Source organism: Cervus elaphus, chromosome X (genome assembly GCF_910594005.1).
Source record: "Cervus elaphus chromosome X, mCerEla1.1, whole genome shotgun sequence".
NCBI lineage: Eukaryota > Metazoa > Chordata > Mammalia > Artiodactyla > Cervidae > Cervus > Cervus elaphus.
Window position 1 is genome coordinate 104,609,476 of NC_057848.1, and position 23,720 is coordinate 104,633,195.

Consider the following 23,720-nt stretch of genomic DNA (forward strand, 5'->3'; position numbering starts at 1 on the left):
AGTTAAATAAGCAGGGTGACAATATAGAGCGTTGATGTACTCCTTTTCCTATTTGGAACCAGTCTTTTGTTCCATGTCCAGTTCTAACTGTTGCTTCCTGACCTGCATACATGTTCCTCAAGAGGCAGGTCAAGTGGTCTGGTATGCCCATCTCTTTCAGACTTTTCCACAGTTTATTGTGATTCACACAGTCAAAGGTGTTGGCATAGTCAATAAAGCAAAAATAGATGTTTTTCTGGAAATCTCTTGCTTTTTCGATGATCGAGCAGATGTTGACAATTTGGTCTCTGGCTCCTCTGCCTTTTCTAAAACCAGCTTGAGCATCTGGAATTTCACGGTTCACATATTGCTGAAGTCTGGCTTGGAGAATTTTAAGCATTACTTTACTAGCGTGTGAGATGAGTGCACTTGTGCCGTCGTTTGAGTACTCTTTGGGATTGCCTTTCTTTGGGATTGGAATGAAAACTGACCTTTTCCAGTCCTGTGGCCACTGCTTAGTTTTACAAATTTGCTGGCATTTTGAGTGCAACACTTTCACAGCATCATCTTTTCAGGATTTGAAATAGGTCAACTGTAATTCTATCACCTCCACTAGCTTTGTTCATAGTGATGCTTCCTAAGGCCCACTTGACTTTGCATTCCAGGATGTCTGGCTCTAGATGCGTGATCACACCATCGTGGTTATCTGGGTCCTGAAGATCTTTCTTGCACCGTTCTTCTGTGTATTCTTGCCACCTCTTCTTAATATCTTGTGCTTCTATTAGATCCATACCATTTCTGTCCTTTATTGAGCCCATCTTTGCATGAAATGTCCCCTTGGTATGTCTAATTTTCTTGAAGAGATCTCTAGCATTTCCTATTCTTTTGTTTTTCTCTATTTCTTTGCACTGATCGCTGAGGAAGGCTTTCTTATCTCTCCTTGCTGTTCTTTGGAACTCTGTATTCAAATGAGAATACCTTTCCTTTTCTCCTTTGTTTTTCACTTCTCTTGTTTTCACAGCTATTTGTAAGGCCGCCTCAGACAATGATTTTGCTTTTTGCATTTATTTTCCATGTGGATGGTCTTGATCCCTGTCTCCTGTACAGTGTCATGAACCTCTGTCCATAGTTCATGAGACCCTCTGTCTGTCAGATATAGTCCCTTAAATCTATTTCTCATTTCCACTGTATAGTCATAAAGGATTTGATTTAAGTCATACCTGAATGGTCTAGTGGTTTTCCCTACTTTCTTCAATTTAAGTCTGAATTTGGCAATAAGGAGTTCATGATCTGAGCCACAGTTAGATCCCGGTTTTGTTTTTGCTGACTATAGAGCTTCTGCATCCTTAGCTGCAAAGAATATAATCAATCTGATATCAGTGTTGACCATCTGGTGATGTCCATGTGTAAAGTCTTCTCTTGCGTTATTTGATGAGGGTGTTTGCTATGACCAGTGCGTTCTCTTGGCAAAACTCTATTAGCCTTTGCCCTGCTTCATTCCGTACTCCAAGGCCAAATTTCCCTGTTACTACAGGTGTTTCTTGACTTCCTACTTTTTCATTCCAGTATTCTTTCCTTGAGAACCCCATGAACAGTATGAAAAAGCAAAATGATAGGATACTGAAAGAGGAACTCCCCAGGTCAGTAAGTGCCCCATATGCTACTGGAGATCAGTGGAGAAATAACTGCAGATGGAATGAAGGGAAAGAGCCAAAGCAAAAACAATACCCAGTTGTGGATGTGGCTGGTGATAGAAGCAAGGTCCATTGCTATAAAGAGCAATATTGCATAGGAACCTGGAATGTTAGGTCCATGAATCAAGGCATGTTGGAAGTGGTCTAACAGAAGATGGCAAGAGTGAATGTCGACATTCTAGGAATCAGCGAACTAAAATGGACTGGAGTGGGTGAATTTAACTCAGATGACCATTATATCTACTACTGTGGGCAGGAATCCCTTAGAAGAAATTGAGTAGCTATGATGGCCAACAAAAGAGTCCAAATGCAGTACTTGGATTCAGTCTCAAAAATGACAGAATGATCTCTGTTCATTTCCAAGACAAACCATTCAATATCACAGTAATCCAAGCCTATGCCCCAACCAGTAACACTGAAGAAGCTGAAGTTGAACGGTTTTTGAAGACCTACAAGACCTTTTAGAACTAACACCCAAAAAAAGATGTCCTTTTCATTATAGGGGACTGGAATGCAAAAGTAGAAAGTCAACAAACACTTGGAGTAACAGGCAAATTTGGCCTTGGAGTATGGAATGGAGCAGGGCAACGGCTAATAGAGTTTTGCCAAGAGAACACACTGGTCATAGCAATGTTTAGGAACGGGCAAGCTAAAAAAAAAGAATAATAATTTTACAGAATGTTCATCTTCTTTCTTTCATCTATGCATGGAGTTGATATTACCCACATTCAGTTCAGTTCAGTCGCTCAGTTGTGTCCAACTCTTTGCAATTCCATGAACCACGGCATGCCAGGCCGCCCTGTCCATCACCAACTCCCAGAGTCCACCCAAACCCATGTCCATCGAGTCGGTGATGCCATCCAACCATCTCATTCTCTGTCGTCCCCTTCTCCACCTGCCCTCAATCTTTCCCAGCATCAGGGTCTTTTCAAATGAGTCAGCTCTTTGCATCAGGTGGCCAGAGTACTAGAGTTTCAGCTTCAACTTCAGTCCTTCCAATGAACACCCAGGACTGATCTCCTTTAGAATGGACTGGTTGAATCTCCTTGCAGTCCAAGGGACTCTCAAGAGTCTTCTCCAACACCATAGTTCAAAAGCTTCATTTCTTTGGTGCTCACCTTTCTTTATAGTCCAACTCTCACATCCACACACGACCACTGGAAAAACCATAGCCATGACTAGACAGACTTTTGCTAAATAATTAGCTATTTGGGTGTCTTATGTCTAGTTTGGGACAGTATTAGATCAAGCTATGTATTATTTAATATCTTGCAACCTGAAGCCTGACACATCATCCCCACAATCTACAGACTTTTCAAATAATCTTCAGCAAATTGTGTAGAAAAGGCCTTGGTTTTGTGTAGCTTAGCCCTAGTCTGTGTTTTCACCATCCAAACCAAGTTTAGTATTCAGTTCAGTTCAGTCACTCAGTCATATCTGACTCTTTGTGACCCCATGGACTGCAGTATACCAGGCTTCCCTGTCCATCACCAATACCCAGAGCTTGCTCAAACTCAAGTCCATTGAATAGGTGATGCCATGCAACCATCTCATCCTCTGTCGTCCCCTTCTCCTCCTGCTTTCAATCTTTCCCACCATCAGAGTCTTTTCCAATGAGTCAGTTCTTCACATCAGGTGGTGGCCAAAGTTTTGGAGTTTCAGCTTCAGCATCAGTCCTTCCAATGAATATTTAGGACTGATTTCCCCTAGGATTAACTGGTTTGATTTCCTTGCAGTCCAAGGGAATCTCAAGAGTCTTTTCCAATGCCACAGTTCAAAAGTATCAGTTCTTCAGTGCTCAAAATTTTTTATGATCCAACTCTCACATCCATACATGACTATGGAAAAACCATAGCTTTGACTAGATAGGCTTTTCTTGGCAAAGTAATGTCTCTACTTTTTAATATGCTGTCTAAGTTGGTCACAGGTTTTCTTCCAAGGAGCAAGCATCTTTTAATTTCATGGCTTCAGTCACCACCTGCAGTGATTTTGGAGCCCCCCAAAATAAAGTCTCTCACTGTTTCCTTATTTCCCCCCTCTATTTGCCATGAAGTGATGGGACGAGATGCCATGACCTTAGTTTTTTGAAAGTTGAGTTTTAAGCCAACTTTTTCAGTCTCCTCTTTGACTTTCATCAAGAGGCTATTTAGTTCTTCTTCATTTTCTGTCATAAGGTTGGTGTCATCTGCATATTTGAGGTTACTGATATTTCTCCCAGCAATCTTGATTCCAGCTTGTGCTTCTCCAGCCTGGAATTTCGCACCATGTACTCTGCTTATAAGTTAAATAGACATGGTGACAATATACAGCCCTGACATACTCCTTTCATAATTTGGAACTAGTCTGTTCTTCCATGTCATGTTCTAACTGTTGCTTCTTGACCTGCATACAGATTTCTCAGGAGGCAGGTAAGGTGTTCTGGTATTCCCATCTCTTTAAGAATTTTCCATACTGTTGTGATCCACACAGTCAAAGGCTTTGGCATAGTCAATAAAGCAGTAGTAGATAGTTTAGCATTAGCCTAACAAATAACAACACAAACAGAGGCAATATCCTAAGCATATGTGGTGTATTCAGGACAAATTTTTCCTTAGCACTGTTTATCCCCAGTAAAGTCGCTTCATCTCTCTGAGGTTTCATTTGTTTATTTGGATTGGAACCTTCCACAAGTTTATTAGAAAAGCCAGATGAGATGCTGTAGGTGAAAATACCCGAGAGAATGGCAACCCAGAATACAATAGGCATCCAATATATTTTCAATGAATGAACACATTCCCATGCCTTTTCTTCAGTAAGGATTTGTATCCTCAAATTTATTCACATGTTGCTTCAATGCTCACAAACTCTTGCCTGTGTACTCATCCCTTATAAAGACCTGATAATTTTTTGCTTTCATTTACAGGTAATATTCTTCATTTGAAAGAAATTTGCTTTTGCATTGTGTGAAGGATTCATGCATTTATTGTATCATTAACAGCATCACATTTACTAAAGAAAGGTTTAAGATTAAAATATGCAATTTTCATTTGTTTAAAACATCTGTAAAATCTTGATCTAAATCTCTCAAGTAAGAAAGTGACTTGAATTTCAAAGAGGAAACAGGCAAATCACATTTTCCCTTCCTCTCCCACATTTCACACTCTGCCTTTATTGTCACACCCCTGTGAGCACAGATATTTCTGTTGTTCCCAAAGTTCAGTGAAAGAAACTGTCTCTCTAGTCATTTTGGTCTTTGACAAAAACAGTGAAACATAGTTAAACAAAGCGATAATCGAGAGTTGTTTTATTTTTAGCCAATCATTGATGAACCACTCTCCCTGCTCATTAGGCGGGAACGAGTCACAGAGCTGCCATGGCGAGATAGTTGGTCACGAAACTCTGAGGCCATGAAGTAATAGAGAATTGGATCCAAAAGGCAGCAGAGACTTGCAAGGCATAGACAAAAAGGATGGAAATACAGTGTGCTTTGGACAATGGGACAACTACTAATGATAGTTTCCTTTACCATGGTATAAAAAATAAAGTTAATATGATAGGGAGTGAAGCAGATGAAGAAGACTGCAGCACACATGTAAACCATCCTCAGTGCTTTCTGCTTTTCACTGATTCCTTGGAAAGCCATAGGTGGTTGTCTCAAGGATATAGTCATTTTCCAGGTACACCATGCAATGATGACTACTGGAATCACAAATCCCGCCAGTTCAGCAGCTGTAATCATCCCAACCAAAGCCACTGCATTCATTTTCTTGTAACCAAGATCAGCAAAGCAGGATTCAGTGTTGTTGGCTAAGTCTGTGCTTCTCATGATGGGAAATGGCAAACAGGCAGTACCCACGATGACCCATATGGCAGCACTGATGCCTACATCATACCTACGCTTCCAGTCTCTGGCCCTGAAGGGCTTGAGGAGAAAGAAGCACCTCTGAAGGCTGATGCATGTCAGGAAACAAATGCTGGCATACATGTTGAGATACTTCAGGTAGAAGCATAGCAGACAAGGGATCCTCTGGAAAGGCCAATGGTGGCTGATGTAATAATAAATCCGGAGGGGTAAGGATAACACGTGGGCAAGGTCAGCCACAGAGAGGTTTATCATGAAAATAATGGCTTTATTTTTCTTGCTGATAAAGCGGCACAGAACCCACAAGGCTGCACTGTTGGCCAGCAGACCAGGGATGAATATGAGGATGTAGGTGGTTGCATAGAGAGAGTAATGAAATGTCAAATGGGGGACACTGCAGTGATTCTCAGAATTGCTGGTACTGTTGTTTCCCATCTTGAATACTTCAGCAAGGTAAGCCATGAAGTTATAATCCCTGCCCAAAACAGAAAAAAATAGTATCATGGTTAACCACTTTAGCTAACATCCAGATTTTCTTAAATTGAAGTTCAGTGGATTTACAATGTTTAGGTGTACAGCAAAGTGATTAGCTACATATTTTTTTCAGATTCTTTTCCATTAGAAGTTATTACAAGATATTGAATATAGTTCCCTGTGCTACACAGTAGGTCCTTGTTGTGTATCTATTTTATATATAAAAGTGTATATCTCTTCATTTCAAATTTATAATTTATCTCTCCCTCTTTTTCCTTTATGGTAACTGTTTGTTTTCTATGTCTGTGAGTTTATTTTGGTTTTGTAAATAAGTTCATTTGTATCATTGCTTTAGATTCTAATGTAAGTGATAACATATGACATTTGTTTTTATCTGTCTGACCTACTTCACTCAGTATGATAATCTCTAGGTCCATCCATGTTGCTACAAATGACATTATTTCATTCTCTTTATTGCTTAGTAATACTCCATTCATATATATATATATATGTAATATCTTCATAATCCATTCAATTGTAGATGGAACGTTAGGTTGCTTCCATGTCTTGACTTTTGTACATAGTGCTGCTATGAACATTGGGATACATGTAGCTTTTGGAATTAGAGTTTTTGCCCTTTCTGGCTATATGCCCAGAAGTGGGGTTGATGGATCATATGATAACTATTTCTGTTATCTTTTTCTTTTAAAGAAGGCTCAATATTGTTCTCCATAGTCACTACCAATTTATATTCCCATCTATGGTGTGGAAAGGCTCTTTTTTCTCCACAGTCTCTCCAGTATTTATTATTTGTACACTTTCCTATAATGGTCATTTGATTGGTGTGAGGTGATACTTCATGGAGACAGAGAAGACCCAGAAGAGCCAAAACAATATTGAGATAGAAGAATGGAGTTGGAGGAATCATACTTCCCGACCTTAGACCATGCTACGAAGTCACAGTAATCAAAATATTATGGTATTGGCACAGAAACAAATATATAGATCAATGGAACAGTATGAAAAGCCCAGAAATAAACCCACACACTTAAGGTCAATTAATCTAATGACAAATGAGGCAAGAATATACAATGGAGAAAAAATAGTCACTTTAATAAGTAGTGCTGGGAAAACTGGGCAGCTACATGTAAAAGAATGAAATTAGAACATTCTCTTACACTGTATACAAAAACAAACTCAAAATGGATTAAAGATCTAAATGAAAAGACCAGATGCTATAAAACTCCTAGAGGAAAACATAGGCAGAATACTCTTTGGCATAAGTTACCGTATTTTTTTTTTTTTTTTTTTTGCAATTCATCTATTAGAGTAAGGAAACAGAAACAAAAATAAACAAATGGGACTTAATTAAACTTGAAAGCTTTTGTACAGCAAAAGAAAACATAAACTGAACACAAAGACAACCTATGGGAGAGAAATTCTTTGCAAATTATGTGATTGACAAGGCCTTACTTTCCAAAATATATAAAAAGTTTGTACAGCTCAACAAAAAACAAAACAACCCAAGCAAAAAGTGGACAGAAGACCTAAGCAGACATACAAAGAAGACATACAGATGGCCAACAGGCATATGAAAAAAGGCTCAACATCAATAATCATTAAAGAAATGCAAATTGAAAATGAGTTATAACTAAATTTGATTTTATACCTACAAAAGTCATAGGATATTAAAATTAGAAGGCGCCTGTTTATAGGTGCTAAAGGAAGGTATACTATTGTTCCAAGGTCATTCAGTGAACCAGAGAACCACAGAATTGTCCTCAAACTGCCTTGCCAGATTGTCTAAGCTGTGTCTTGCACACAAGGAAGTCCTGAAATACTCAGTCTTTTGTTCTAATAGCAGAAAAAAAGAATATGATATTTGGGTCTGTTTCTTTTGTGTCAAGATTTCTTTTGCTTCTGGTTGGTATGAACACTGTTCACTCATTCCCAATTGCAATGGCAGAAATTCAGTCTTATTGTTCTGATCTGCTTTCCTCTCTTTTGTCCACCACCTTTCCCACTGGGTTCTGACTTCCTAACTTGGCTCCAAAGCACTGGGAAAATAGATTTGCCTCTTTTAGCCTGCAGTACCAAATGGCAATCCACTCTGGTACTATTGCCTGGAAAATCCCATGGACAGGGGAGCCTGGTAGGCTACAGTCCATGGGGTCGCAAAGAGTTGGACACGACTGAGCGACTTCACTTTCACCAGTATCCTAGCTGATTTCTGTGGCTTGAGAAAATTACTTCCTTATTATTTTATCACAATAGCTGGTGGGTTTCATGCATTCTCTGTCTCTCTCTTTCAGCTTAGATTTCATTCCAAATTTACAAGAAACTTTTCAGTAATTAAAAAAAAAAAAAAAACTAAGATCATGGCATCCAGTCCCATCACTTCATAGCAAATAGATGGGGAAAATGCAGAAATAGTGACAGATTTTATTTTTTTGGACTCCAAAATCACTGCAGATGGTGACTGAAGCCAAAAAATTAAAAGACTCTTGCTCTATAGAAGAAAGGCTATGATCAAACTAGACAGCATATTAAAAAGCATAAACATCACTTTGCTGACAAAGGTCTGTATAGTGAAAACTATTATTTTTCCAGTAGTCATGTACAGATGTGAGAGTTTGACCATAAAGAAGGCTGAGAGCTGAAGAATTGATGCTTTTGAATTGTGCTGCTGGAGAAGACTCTTGAGAGTCCCTTGGACAGCAACGAGATCAAACTAGTCAATCCTAAAGGAAATCAATCCTGAATATTCATTAGAAGGACTGATGCTACAGCTGAAGCCCCAAGACTTTGGTCATCTGATGCAAAGAACAAACTCATTGGAAAAGACTTTGATGCTGGGAAAGATTGAAGGCAGCAGGAGAAGGGAACAACAGAGGATAGGATGGTTAGATAACATCACAGACTCAATGGACTTGAATTTGAGCAAACTCCAGGAGATAGTGAAGGAGAGGGAAGTCTGTTGTGCTGCAGTCCATGGAGTCACAAAGAGGTGGACATGGCTTAATGACTAAATAAGAAATGAATTTAGAAGCTGAACCAGGATAGTTCCCCTTATGTAGTAGGGAAGGGGAGAAACCTATTCTCTATCTAAGGGGAATTCTGTACAACATCATCAACCCATCTGTACAACCCAATCTGTACAACCCATGTTGTACATGGGTGCAACATCATCCCATGGCAGATTATCCAAAATCATGGTGAATACTGATTAGGGTATTAGCAAAATAAGTCACTAAAACCTTTTGAAACAATTTAAGGTTTAATTTTCTTATTAAAGTAGTCTTTATAATGGGAAATTTTTTTTTTTTACTTAATCTTATTAAGGTAGAATAAGCAAGGCCCAGAGGGGAGTTTATTAAGGTCACAAATATACCAAATGAAAGATCTAGGACTTCAAATAGGAGGACAAAGTGGTTAATCTTTATACACATCCTTCTGTTCATCATTTGTTTTCCTCCTAAAGACAAATTTTACAAACATAGCTTCTATCCACAGTGCAGGAATGTTTATTGCCTTTAAAGCTAGAAGTGGAGAAAACAAAGTGCTGACGTTGTTCCTCAAGTGGAGTTTTGTTGTTGGTATGTTTTTATTTTGTTTCAAGTATGTTTACAAAACCAGAGTGACTTCTTTGAGATTCTCCTCATAAATAGCAGAATAACTTCCTATATCATTCTAAGTCTTACTCCAGGAAATAGAGAAATGATAAAAGAAAAGAACCCCAAGAGATTAATTCACAAATAAAAGAGTAAACTTTATCAGCTACCAATACTGTAAATAATACTTTCATCTTCCCTCCTCATATACTCCCTAGTCTACCTGTGATAGATCCTAAAGAGTCATGCAGTCATCTTTCTTATGTATGTATGACTTAGAACAAAAGTAGAAGGATACTCACAGGTAAAAAGAAAGTAAATAATTACTATGATCTGATCAATGATATATGCCAGAATCTGCAATGGAATTTTTCATATACATTATGTAATTTAATTCTCACAACCATCCTAAGATGAAGTTCCATTATTACTCTTATAGTGCAGATGAGCAAACTGAGGTTCAGAGAGATTCAGTAAATTGTCTTGGGTAGCAAATTTAAAAATGGGATTTTTTTATCAAGCCTGATTTGCTCCAAAGTCTGTACTATTTCCATTATAACTATTTGCTTCTCCCTGCTCAGGAGGGACTTTTTAATAACATGATAGCACAATTATTTGTGCTATCCAGAGAGCAAATTATGGCAGAATCTTTCTCATCTCATAGTAGGACCTCAGGATCTTATAACCTTAGGATTGCTCTAGTTATGCCATCAATATATAACTAAATATCTGTCATCACACATGTCACAAACCCCTCCTTACCACCCACTTTGACTTCAGTATTGATCTTATTTCTACTATAATCTATTACTTATGCATAGGCTGTGAAAGAACAAGGCAAACTACATAAGGTGCATTACAGTACTAAGAACTAAAAACAAACACCCACCCATTCACACCTCCACTTCTGCACTTTACAAACATGGATATTTGTTTCTGCTTCATTGGTACAGTAATTTTCACTTATTAAGGAGGCAGATTGTTTTTATACCTCTGTGTTAAATAACGGAGTCCTATTAGTCCAAAACAGCAAGCTAGAGGTCATGATTACAACTTATTTGTTTCTGTGGCTTCTTATGCTTCTGCAATTCAGTTTATTTCAAGTTTAGAGATTTGTATGGCCTGCTTTGCAAAATGATTTTTCTTCTCCAGACTGAAGGGGAGGTAGAAAGGGTTTTTCCCCTAATATGTTTGGTGACAGTTAAATGTAAAATCCCCATGGTGGTAGAAGACTGGGGGAATTTGTGTTGGGTAGGGTGAAAATATAAACTCTCTCAGATAGGGAACCTTTAGCTTCCTGTTAGCAATCTATGACGCTTCTGAAATTTTAGAAAGGAGAACAACTTAAGAAGCCACTAACAAAAATAGGTTGAATGGAAGGGTCAAAGTCAAAACATGTTTCTTCTCTCAGCGTCTGCCTCTGTTTCTATCTCTTTTGTGTCTCTCCCTTTGGCTTTATTATTGACTATTTCTGGTTTGTTTGTGTTCTCTGTGTTACCAATCTCTCTCCCCTTAAATCTAGATATATCTTTGGCTCCTGTCTCAGGAAAGATACAAAATTGGTGACTTACTCTTGAGTCTAAGCTCTCCTTCTCAGTCTGTTCCATGACCAGCCTCCTAGACATTACAGACAGAAACTGGGAATTCATCCAACTCCTATCACTAAATTTCACCCATATCTAAACAGAAACCAGGTGATTATCCCCCCCCTTAAAATCTCTCCAATCTATCTCCAATCCATCTTCATTTCCACTATTGCCTTTCTAATCCTCATAGCAGCCCAATGATTATTGCCATATTACAAATGAGGAAACTGAGATAGAGAGGTTAAATAAATTGTGCCAAAGTCACAATACTCACCTAGTGTAGAGGTGGTATATTAGAATTGGAACCCATGCTTGTCTCCATATTCCCTTACCTTTGCCATGGCAGATGATACTGATGATCCTAGCTGCATGCAGGGCAGTAAAAGAGACACAGACATAAAGAACAGACTTTCGGACTCAGTAGGAGGAGAGGGTGGGATGATTTGAAAGAATAGCATTGAAACATATGCATAATCATATGTAAAATAGATGACCAGTGTGAGTTTGATGCATGAAGCAAGGCACCCAAAGCCAGAGTTCTGGGACAACATAGAGGGATAGGGTGGGGATGGAGGTGGGTGGGGGATTCAGGATGGGGGAAACACGTGTATCAGTTCAGTTTGGTTCAATCACTCAGTCATGTCCAACTCTTTGTGACCCCATGGACTGCAGCACACCAGGCTTCCCTGTCCATCACCAACTCCCAGAGCTTGCTCAAACTCATGTCCATTGAGTTGGTGATGCCATCCCACCATCTCATCCTCTGTCATCCCCTTTTCCTCCTGCCTTCAATCTTTCCCAGAATCAGAGTATTTTCCAATAAGTCAGTTCTTCACATCAGGTGACCAAAGTATTGGAGTTTCAGCTTCAGCGTCAGTCTATCCAGTGAATATTCAGGACTGATTTCCTTTAGGATTGACTGGTTTGATCTCCTTGCAGTCCAAGGGACTTTCAACACATAGGACACATGTATACCTATGGCTGATTCATGTTGATATATGGCAAAAACCATCAAAATATTGTAAAGCAATTATCCCCCAATTAAAATAAATTAATTAAAAAACAACATTACAATCACTGAACTTCACTGCAATTTGTATCTTGTTAACTTGCATCACACACTCACAGAGACCTTAAACTTTTCTCCATTTCTCATGGCCTAATCTGGCACCCTCCCTCATTTTGCTTCCTTCTCTATGCAGATGAGATTCAATGATCAAATTAACTATTCTTACCCAAGAATCCTCAACTTTCTTTGCTTAACATTCTTCTGCTGTACCAGCTTGAAAAAGTTATTGTTAATCCCCCAGTTGTGTCCACCTGTTTGCAACCCCATGGACTGTAGCCGGCCAGCTCCTTTGTCCATGCAATTCTCCAGGCAAGAATAGTGAAGTGAATTGCCATTTCCTTCTCCAGGGGAATCTTCCTAACCCAGGGACCGAACCCCGGTCTCCCTCATTGCAAGCTGCTTCTTTACTGTCTGAGCCACTAGGGAAGCCTGGCATGATCTTAATCCCAGATCAAGTCCACAAACCATTTTCTTTTTTATTATCCAAACTGATGAATGATCCTATTAAAAATACCAGAATCTATTTAAAGTGCTAAAACTAGAAATCATGAATTTCTAGTTTCATCACTTTAAGTAGAAGATTTTTTTTTTGCTCCGGCCTCTTTTTCCACACTTCTGATTAGTTTATTCTCCTAAGAAATTAATCAAGGCACACAAAAAGAGAGTGCTTGCTATTTAACACTTTCATAACTCTACTAAAGTTTCTTCTACTCTTCTCCTCTCCCATTCCCACATTTCTCAGCAGAGGGTCTTACCTCTTAAATCACAAGAAAATTGAGGCTATTGGGTGAGAAGTAACTCAAACATTGTCCCCTCCTAACACACACAATCTTATCTACAACTGCATCCTTCCCAACACAGCTGTCTTTCCTGTTGTACAAGTTGAATTTTCATGCTCTTAATCCCTTTTAGCTTTCTCAGAATTTTCTTTCATTAATTGTTCCCTTTCACTCCCAGATCACCATGTTGTCCTTCACTCTCAGCTAGATATTTGTCATTAAACCTCTTCAATTCCCACAATAATATTTCTCTTGTCAATGCATCTTATTCTAGCTTTGTGTCATTTTCCTTCTCTTCTTAAATAAACATCTCACAGTATTTTTTGACACTGATTGCTTTCTTTTCCTCACTTTATATCCATCCTTTAATGCACTACAATGTGGCATGGTTATCTCTATAATCTCACTGAAACTGCTTTAGTAAAGGTGACAAGTGGCTATCATGTTGTTAAATCAAGCAGGGCTTTTCTGCTGTGTTAGACAGTCTGATCACTTCCATGTTTTTTTTTTTTTTTCTTCATTTATTTTTATTACTTCCATGTTTTTGAAATGCTCTCTCCTGTTGGCTTCTAAGCCACAACTCTGTTTTGAGTCTCCTCTTAACTATCAGTCCATTCATACTGAGTTTTCTTTATGTTTTCTTTCATCTCTGTACATCCTTTAAATGTTTGTTTTCCCTAGGCCTGCATATTCTCTCCTTATTCAATGTCTTCATGCTAAGTAACATCACCCACTTTCACAACTTCAATTACCACCCAAATCCGGATAGCTCTTATGTCTCTGTGTCCAGGGCTGGCCTCTCCTCAGATATTAAATCTGTATGTCCAATTTTCAGCTGAGATTTCCCATTTCAGTGTTTTCTAGGCATCTCTAAATAAAAATTCCCAAAACTAAATTCATCATACTCCCTGACCTTTTACTTATCCACCACCATCTGTCCAATTACAAGAGCCAGGATACTTAAAATAATTCTAGACTGCTCTCTCATTCAATCAACCAAGTTTTCTCTCTCTCCACTCATTCTCTCTCCTCTCTCTCTGGATTATTAAACCATTATTTAATTGATCTACCTGCTTCTAGGACTGCTCTTTTAAAATGTATTCTATACTCTGCTGCCAAAATGATATATCAAAATGGCAAAGCTGGATGAGCATGCTGTCACAGGGATTGCTTTAACAATGTACTTACTGCACCATATTGAGTGTTTTCATCTAATCTCTTTATTTATAAGTAAACTATGAGCATTTTGAAGGCAAAGGCTATGACTCTTTTTAAATTTCCAAAATCTAGTAGAATTATCAACGCATAATCAGTTAGTAAATATTTTAAGTGGGTAAATATTCTGCCTTATGACAACACATTTGTTGTTCATTTGTTTATGAATCACTCTACACTGGGCTGTGAGCTTTGTGAAGTCAGAGGTTATGCCCTAAATTTTGTTTTCTCTTTCTCTCTAAACCCAAGGCAAGACTAAACATACAGCACAATTTTAAAAATTGATGTTAACTGACCCATGCAGGGATTAATCTCCAAAAGTTAATCTCATTGATGTTGCATAACCACACAGATAACGTAACCCAGGCAAAATTATAAGCTGTGAAAATACCATCTCTTCAGAATATACTTGAGCTCCTAGCTGTATTACTGTGAACCACCCAGATAGATATGAGGATCAAATTCTCAGTGCCTCCAATATCATTCTTAAAAAAGTAACTGCCTCTTGGCTTCACCAGTGTCAGTGCTCTATCCAGAGTACATTCTGCCTACATCAAAGGCCAGGAGCTTCATAGAGGGATGCCTCTTTCCTTTAAAAAAAGTTCTGGTAACAGGAGCCAAACTCTAAAGGGAATAATTAGCATAGACTTCTAATCTAATAATCAAGGCAGGAGAATTAGCTACCTTCACTAAACTAACAAGATTCACTTCCAATGTGTGGCTGTAAGAAGATTTCTGATAATGAAGATAGCTATAAAGTTATAACTGAAACTTCATCAAACTCCTGTCTTCCTGGATCCCATCTCAGAAGTCAATATTTTACTCCTCTCTTGAGATCCTATCTCAACTCTCATCTTGTCCTTGTATGGGACAATCTATTCAGAACTTTTCCTTTGTACTTTTGCTGGACTTACAGGCTACACTATAAAAATGTAGTCTCTATGAGGGACGATTGTATCTTACACTTTCATATCTCTCATTTTGCTTAGTAAAGGGTTAAGCATGCAGTAGGAACTCAACTCATACACATTGGTTTATAAAGGTAAGAGTATGGAGAATAAGTACCTATTAGCAGAGTCTTAGTCAGTTTTACTTCTAATGCCTCTCCCATAAGCTACTCTCCCAAGCAATAGTCATAGTTTTTCTCCCTTTGTTACTGAAGAAAATATGGTCAAGGCAAGGATAATAAGGTTGGAATCTAACAAATCTGGATACCTAAAAGTTCCAAAGCCTGTAATCTCAACTTTTTATTTTAAAACCAGTAGCAATTTCATAAGGTTAAGTGAGAATTCTGTCATTAAACACTTGACTTTATGGAAATAACTAAATTTTGTTTTAGAACACAAAGTTAGGTCAGGTCTCTAAATATGAATCAGTGAGTCTGAATCCAAGAACATCATAGGTACTAATAATGTATATGTAAATGCAGCTTCACTTCCCAACCCACTAGCTCAGTGCTGTGCTTTTGCAAAGGCACAAAGTGAACTTATATTATGATGGCATCAGAATTTGTTCCAGACTCCTAAGTTTCAGTGAAATACTAAGTAAGAGAAGTTTCCACTTGCATCCTGCCACTAGCTAAGTGCTATTACTATTAATATATTACCTTTGACCTTTGAGAGAACCCTGAGTTAATTGTTATTATACCCATTTTTGGGCTTCCCTGCTGGCTCAGACATTAAAAAATCTGCCTGCAGTGCAGGAGACCTGGGCTTGAACCCTGGGTCTGGAAGATTTCCTGGAGAAGGGAATGGCAACCCACTCCAGTATTCTTGCCTGGAGAATTCCATAGACAGAGCAACCTGGATGGGCTACAGTACATGGGATTGCAAAGAGTCAGACACGACAGAGCAACTAACACTTTCATACCCCTTTATGGATCAGAAAATGAAGACTCAAAAGTATTGCTTCTTCCTCAAAGTCACAGTTATTACAATTTCAGTCATAATGAGGCTCTTCATGAGTAGAGAAAGCTAAAAATGTTCCTTTGTGAGCAATTTGTTGCACACAAATATGTTAAAGTTACATTTATATGGATAAAACCATTCTTCAGAGATGAAGATGCTAATAATCTCAATTGTATTTCTAGCACTTTTATGACTATGTTTTTGTTGTTGTTCAGTCACCAAGTCGTATTTGACTCTGTGATCCCAGGGACTGCACCATGCCAGGCTTCCCTGTCCCTCACCATCTCTGGGAGTTTGCTCAAGTTCATGTCCATTGAATCAGTGATTCCATTGAACCATCTCATCCTCTGTTGTCCTCTTCTCCTTCTGCCTTCAATCTTTCCCAGAATCAGGGTTCTTTCTAATTAGTCAGCTGTTCACATCCAGAGGCCCAAGTATTGGAGCTTCAGCTTCAGCATCAGTCTTTCCAAAGAGTATTCAGTGTTGATTTCTTTTAAGATCCATTGGTTTGGTCTCCTTGCTTTCCAAAGGACTCTCAAGAGACTTCTCCAGCACCATAATTTGAAAGCATCAATTCTTCAGCGCTCTGCCTTCTTTTATTGTCCAGCTCTCACCTCTGAACATGACTACTGGAAAGACCATAGCTTTGACTATATGGACCTTTGTCAGCAGAGTAATGTCTCTACTTTTCAAAACACTGTCTAGGTTTGTCATAGCTTTCCTGCTAAGAAGCAGTCATCTTCTAATTTCATGGCTGCAGTCATCACCCACGATGATTTTAGAGCTCAAGAAGAGATTTTCACTGTTTCCACCTTTTCCTCTTCTGTTTCCCATGAAGTGATGTATGACTGCACATATATGGTAAATGATTCCCACCAGGTGTCTGGGTAGGGTACTATCAAAACCAGGGATCTTTAACAAGTTTTGCTTGTGAACCCAAACCACAATAGATCTATGGATAAAGTACTGGAATGATGGATTTATAAGAGTATTGTATGCTCAGTTGCTCAGCCATCTCCAACTTTTTTCGACCCCATGGACTGTAGCTCTCCATGTTCCTCTGTTCATGTGATCCTCCAGGCAATAATACTGGAGTGGGTTGCCATTTTCTTTCCTAGATCTTTCTGATCCAGGGATTGAACCACGTGTCCTGAGTCTCCTGCATTGGCAGGCAGAGTCTTTAACACTGAGCCACCTGGGAAGCCCTAATAGTAATGAGCCAAATGTAACAAGGCATGTGAGATGGGGAAGACTCAGAAGCTGTAAAATATATTATAAAGAACACTGGATTTGGAGCTATAACACTTGGATTTTAGCAATTATTCAAATACTATCTCTTTATTTTGTTTTGCTAAGCCCCTTCCTTTATGTGAGTTTCATTTCCTTCATTATTAAGATAATAAGAACTGTATGATCTTAACTATCTTCTGCTCTAACTTGCCATGACTTTATGGGCCTGGACTCTCTAAACCCCTGCCTCTAACATACCATCAGCACTGCCACGTCCATCATTAATGCAACTGTCACCATCTCAACCTACTTGCACTTTACAAAGCATTATTACAACTGTAATTGCTATTAATTATTATTTAAAGTTCATATATACATATTACATATTATATATTAATATATATTATATTAACATATATTTTAATTATATATTAAATAGTATAATATATATATATATTAATATATTATTAATATATATTAATATATATATAACAAATTAGGTCATTCCCATTCTACAGATCAGGAAAATGAGACTCAAAGAAGTCATCACACTTATCACATTTACCTGAATGCTATACAAGGGGCAGAGTGAAGAGTGTAGAATCTAGGCTTATGGCATCAAGGTAACTACTCAGTTCTACAAAGCTTTAGCTTCTCAGCCCTCTCCCTCTCTTCACCTCTTGTTATTAAGTCAGTAATACCATTAAGTGAACAAATTTGTCAAATATCAAAAATCAAATATGTGTCTCTTATTTTCTTTGATAATAGGACTAGCATGTGGGCTTGTTATCTTGGGAGGAAAAGAGAAAATTAGAGAAAGGTTGCTGACAGGGGACCTCCCCACTTTCCAGGGGAGAATATTCACAGGTCATTTGGGAATGTAACTTCCTTTTTTTTATTTTTTTAGCATTTTTCTTCTTATTTGAATCACAAAAGTCTCACATGAACTACCCAAGCCAGTCAGATACCCATACCCACAGTGTCCTTCATTCAATCACTCATAACCACAGCCAAAGAAGAGCAACTGGAATTTGGAGCTCTACATTTCCAGAGCTCAACTGATTGAACTCAAAATCAACTGTAAATAACCTGGCTTGATTTCAGAAATATAGAAGTTTAGATATGTTCTGCAAGTCTAGACATGTCACCTATAAATTAGAAGTGAAAATTATTTTTATCCTTAAAATGAATTAAAATAAAATTTGAATTGAACTTCCGTGCATGTATCTTTATTGGATTTTTAATCACATAAGAAGGAGGCCTAATTATTCATCATTTTTGCATTTGGGGGAGTATTTTGGAGATTGAAAGAATCATGTTCTTTGGACAGACCTGGGGTCATATCTTAACTCACTTATTAGCTCTCCAGCCTGAAATGACTCACTTCATATTTAGTGGCTTCAGTTTCCTCATTTATAATATTAGGATCATAGTGCCTGTAACATATATCATTGTAAAGATTAAATAGGAAGCGTATATGATTAAGGAGATCAAACCAGTCAATCCCAAAGGAAATAAACCCTGAATATTCATTGGAAGGACTGATGCTGAAGCTGATCCTTTGACTATCTGATACAAAGAGCCGGCTCATTGGAAAAGACCCTGGTGCTGGGAAAGATTGAGGGCAAGAGGAGAAGGGGCGACAGAACATAAGATGATTAGATGGCATCATCGACTGAATGGACATGAGTTTAAGCAAACTCCAAGAGACAGTGAAAGACAGGGAGGCCTAGTGTGCTGCAGTCCATTCCACAAAGAATCAGACAGGACTGAGTGAACAACAATGACAAAGAGGTAGAAAACATATCTGAGAGTAACCTCCATGAGCTTTTGGTTGGATCATGTACTTTTCTGAGTTTAGAAAATCTCCCCAAAAGCATAGGTGTGAGAAATATTGAGTAGGATTAATGCAATAATTCTTAAAGTAGAAGAGTGGAAAACATGTACTACTTGAAAAAAAAAATCCTTATTACAGTAAATACATTTGAAAATCAAAATTATTTTCCATATAATACAAACTGAAAGTACAGATCTACAAAAAATCTTTTGACTGTTTGTCCCACAGTACTTGGAAAATGTCATTGTGATGGGATAAGTTTTTTTAGGAGTCCAGGATCAGGATCTAGTTCCTAACTAGGCAAGTCCACGATAACTTTGCAGTGAGATTTTTATGTTTTTCAAATGGAACTTTGCATTTAAAAGATTAAGAAATACTGATTAAGTGACACTGTCATTGTGGAAATCAGATTTCAGAATTCTTTCCCTTGTATGTTTGCATTTTATTATTAAAAAAAGGAAATTATTTACAAAACACTTGCCTGTGGTCTAAAAGTTGAAGCTCTCATGATGACATTACTCTGAAAGAAGTATAGTGGCCCTTAGCATAGATTACTGAGTTCCCTTTGAAAGCTAGACTGTATTTCCAGAAGGTTCTAACTGTAGTTAGATTTCCCTACTGTCTCATTATTTACCACTTCATGATATATTCTTCTCAGGCACCAGGAGCCTAGAGTCAAACCACTGTACTAGGAAGAAAGTTAAAGACAATCTATTTCAAGCCCCCACCTTATTATGGACGAGACTACTGAGACTCAGAAAAATAAAGTAACTTGCCCAAAGCCAAAAGTGAATCTTTCACAGAACTTGAGCTAAAATCAAGCTTTCTTTCTGCACTTTAGTCCATATACTTCATCACTCTGTCTGTGATGCATGTGAATCAATACTAGATGAAAATTCAAATGCAAAATATCCTGACCTGAAATATAAGTAGACATTTTTAGACGAGTTTTTAAATAAAGCATAGACTTCCTGCCAGTCATTACCCTGATTGTAGGAACGTTTAGAAAAGGCAGATTCACAAAGACAGCTCTGTCCTCTTTAGTTGGGCCATAGACTGTCCTGCTTCTTAGGACATAGATTGACTTACCTCAAACTCAACAACTGTGAAAAGTCACCCAAAACCATCCAGAAGTATGTTCACTTATTTGAAGTCTTGTGTTCCACAACTGCCAGGATTTGCACAGTTTGTACAATTTAAATTCAACAATTTTTCCAGTTGACCCAAAAAATATAACTGCTTTTAACTAAAGAAGGAACTGTTTAACAGGAACTGTTGCAAACATAATTACACCAAATGCATGACTTTATTCTCATTCAGGCCATTTTCTACCTCAATATATCAGCATATCACATATTTTTTAACAGTGAATAATTTTACTGTGTTGCAATTGCTAAGGGATAACCTCTTCAAATAATAGAAAGGGCAATGACTCCCACATCCATTTGAAAGACAAAAATAAAAAATATTCCCACTTGCAGGATTCTTAGGACTGAGACCACTCCATCCACAATGCACCACAAAGCTTGTTATCATTATATCCAAAATGATCCTGGTACTAACTGTTGTGGCACAGTTCACCTTGAAGAATTCCTCAACTGGAAGTTTTCTTTTGATTCAGTCATCTTAGCTCAAAACAAGAAGGGTTTCTAGCACTCAACATAATAAGAATGATAACTGCTGAAAAGATAGGTACCACTTCTGGAGCTCTGCTATCTAGTAAGTCTGAAGTTGGGTCAAAATGCACCTTTCAGAGAATCAAGAAATGCCTTTGAACAGATTGAAATGATTTTAACAGAGTTTGTCATCTGGGATATTTTCTTCTTTCCTAACCTACAATCCAACATAGTTATAAATATATTTACAGTATTCTCTGGGAGATACAGGTTTCTGTAAGAAAAAGAGTCCATTATTTAGAAGACATATGTTCTAGTTCCAGCTGTGCCACTAACCAGCTGGGTGATCTCAAATGTCTTCACTTCACAGCCTCTCAGTTTTCCCATCTATATTGTGAGGGATTTGGATCCCTAGCAGTTCCTTCATCTCCAAAATCTATGATCTGACTTTCTTTCTTTCCCTCCTATCTGTGACAGTTAAACTTACCAAAGCAAGGAGCTTATACATAAAAATGTTCCTTCATTAAGCAACTACAGAGCAGAAATCCAAATCCTCTTTTTCTGGCTGAATAGGTCAAGCTGTCCCATTAATCTCACTGAATGCACTCTTTTCTTATGACTTCGTGCTGTCTTCCTTGGATGATAAGGAAACAAAGAGCCCTCAGCAAAGAGTGAGCTGCATCACAGACTCCTTGATCCTGGAATAATGGTGGGGACTAATGGCATTAACCCTAACTTTGTATTCTAATCAGAACCAAGGGAATCACCATTGCTCCTGCTGTAATAAGTCTGAAAGAGGCCAGGGTCCATTTTAAAACTGGACACTGGTCTCATGTCTGCCCTTGTCTTGGATCTTCATGCCCCCCCCAACCTTCCCACGTGGAATTTTACCAGTTCCCATATATTAAGCTGTAACTTACCTTGGAGCCTTGCTGGGCTTGTTTCTTTGCAGGGCGTTTGGGGTGAAAAAGTCTAACTCTTGGTGGCTCAGAGCCTACTGATAACTGGCAAATTTGTTGTTGAAAGAGGAAGTTGAGTGCATTTGGTGTCTCACCACAGAAACCTGAAGGTAAGTTCCTTGAGCAGAAGATATTACTCGTTTTATTTGGTTTTTATTTCATTGGTGCCAAGAAATTAAAAAAGCTGAGAGCCAAAGAATGTGCAAAATCAAATAATGACTACCTGTCAGCTTTCCTCACTGTTTTTTACCCTATCTCCTTCCAGTACAACCCACATGCCTATCCATCTCACTACATTCCAGTAAGCTCTATGTTAAGATGGGATTTTGAGGAAAAATCTGAATACAGTTTACCTAAGAACAAGAAAACAGCAACTTTTTCAAACCCGAGAGGTAAAGAGTGAGAAAACCTCAAAAATATGTGTCAGAACTAATAGCAGTAGGACTACATTTGCTTTAGCTATTCCTTCCAATTGGAGTACCCTTCCCTCAGCCTTTCATCTCAAGGCTTTTATAATTTAATGTGCAGTTTATTTTTGTACATTTCTTAGTGTATTGCAAACTGCTTAGGGGCAAAAATCATATCTGACTTGTTTTTGTATTTCTAACTAGTCTAGCACAAGGCACTTTCACGAACGATTGTTGAATGAAAAAGTGAAGGAATAAATGAAAAAAATATTCAAATAATGAATAAATAAATGAACCATATATCCTACAGTCTCCCTCCTAGGTACCAAGGTTTCAGTTTCTGCAATGTCTATGGGGCCTTTAAAACTATGCAAGCAAAAAAGATCACACACTTGGTGACTATAGAGTAGTTCTGAAAAACAAGTCTTGCAAAGCAACATAAACCTCTGTGGGCATGTGAGGAAATTACATTTAGAACCCAGGGCCTAGAACTTCAAAGAGACTTCTGGGTAATAATAATAACAAAGGAGAAAAAAAACACTGTGGGTTAGATCAAACACTAGCATTCGGATTTATGGACAGGACTGATTAAAGAAGGAAATGGATGACAAAATTTTTGTAAAAGGCAACCTGGATCTCCCTGTAAAACTAGAATCATTCAAGAACAAGATGGAGCCATACCCTACACTCATAGATCACCAATATAAATTTCAAGGGCCTAGAGAGATGGAAAAGAGACACTTTTATCACTAGAAACTGAGAACTTGAACTGATTGATGAAAAGGCCATGGCTTGTAAGAACTGGTAAAGGAAGAGGGTACCCGTCCTGACTGAGGTATATCAAATGAAACATGCCTGACCTCACAATCCCCTTCTTAACTCTTATTTTGTATGTTTATACAGCTCCAATCTGTTGTTAATTTAGTTTGCTGACTTGGCATAACTACTGAAAGGAGAATGTACTGATAGGCCAAAACATGTTTCATTCCATTTGGTAGTTCTAATCTTCAGTATAAATTATTAATATTAAGCTGTCTTTCTGTTACAAATTCATCCTTTCTGAGCTTGGGAAACATGAGCCAGTTCTCCTAAGCTATGATCCTTCCCTGGCCAAAGAAAATTTCAGACCCGTTGATCTTTAAAGCCAAACCTTAGGACAAGAGGATAAAAAGAACCCTTTCCTGACAATTAGCTATAGTCACTACCACCTACCTTCATTTCCCAGACAACATCTTGACATTGCTAAGAAAATGGCTTGCCAGCTTGCTTCATTGCTCTCTTGCACGCAAGTATCTTCTCCTTTTATTTTTTCTAAAAAGGGAAGCAAAAGTAGCTCAGAAGTCAGTGACCCCGTTTTGGCAAAGGATATTTCAACTTAGCTAAAATTTTGAGTGTTAGTTAAAAGGAGCAAAACTATACACAAACAAAAAAAATTATAATTTAACAATTATCTCCAATTAACTTTTAGAAGAATATCTTCTAGCTATTGAGTATGACTGATAATCTAAGACTTATT

The 23,720-nt window shown here is 38.0% G+C and overlaps 1 protein-coding gene across 5 annotated transcripts; it reads right to left on the minus strand.

The window, feature by feature from the left end:
- Nucleotides 1-4,616: 4,616 nt before the first annotated feature.
- Nucleotides 4,617-23,448, minus strand: P2RY10 (P2Y receptor family member 10). 5 transcript variants are annotated; one of them, XM_043897703.1, is made up of 4 exons: nucleotides 23,417-23,448; nucleotides 21,759-21,915; nucleotides 11,518-11,550; nucleotides 4,617-5,989 (listed from the first exon to the last, which is right to left on the minus strand). In XM_043897703.1, the coding sequence occupies exon 4, from the start codon at nucleotides 5,974-5,976 to the stop codon at nucleotides 4,963-4,965; it is 1,014 nt and encodes a 337-aa protein (XP_043753638.1). In that variant the 5' UTR covers nucleotides 5,977-5,989; nucleotides 11,518-11,550; nucleotides 21,759-21,915; nucleotides 23,417-23,448; the 3' UTR covers nucleotides 4,617-4,962. The 5 variants fall into 5 exon arrangements, with proteins under 5 accessions (XP_043753638.1, XP_043753639.1, XP_043753637.1 ...); XM_043897704.1 differs by having other exon boundaries at nucleotides 11,460-11,550; XM_043897702.1 differs by lacking the exon at nucleotides 11,518-11,550 and having other exon boundaries at nucleotides 23,417-23,445.
- Between the last annotated feature and the right edge of the window lie 272 nt (nucleotides 23,449-23,720).

Coding starts and splice junctions, on each gene's coding strand:
- P2RY10 (XM_043897701.1), bottom strand. CDS start 20,349: ATGGTTTTGGGTGACTTTTCACAGTTGTTGAGTTTGAG. Junction 5,990..20,311: donor TCACAGTTGTTGAGTTTGAG/GTAAGTCAATCT, acceptor TGTTTTGGGCAG/GGATTATAACTTCATGGCTT.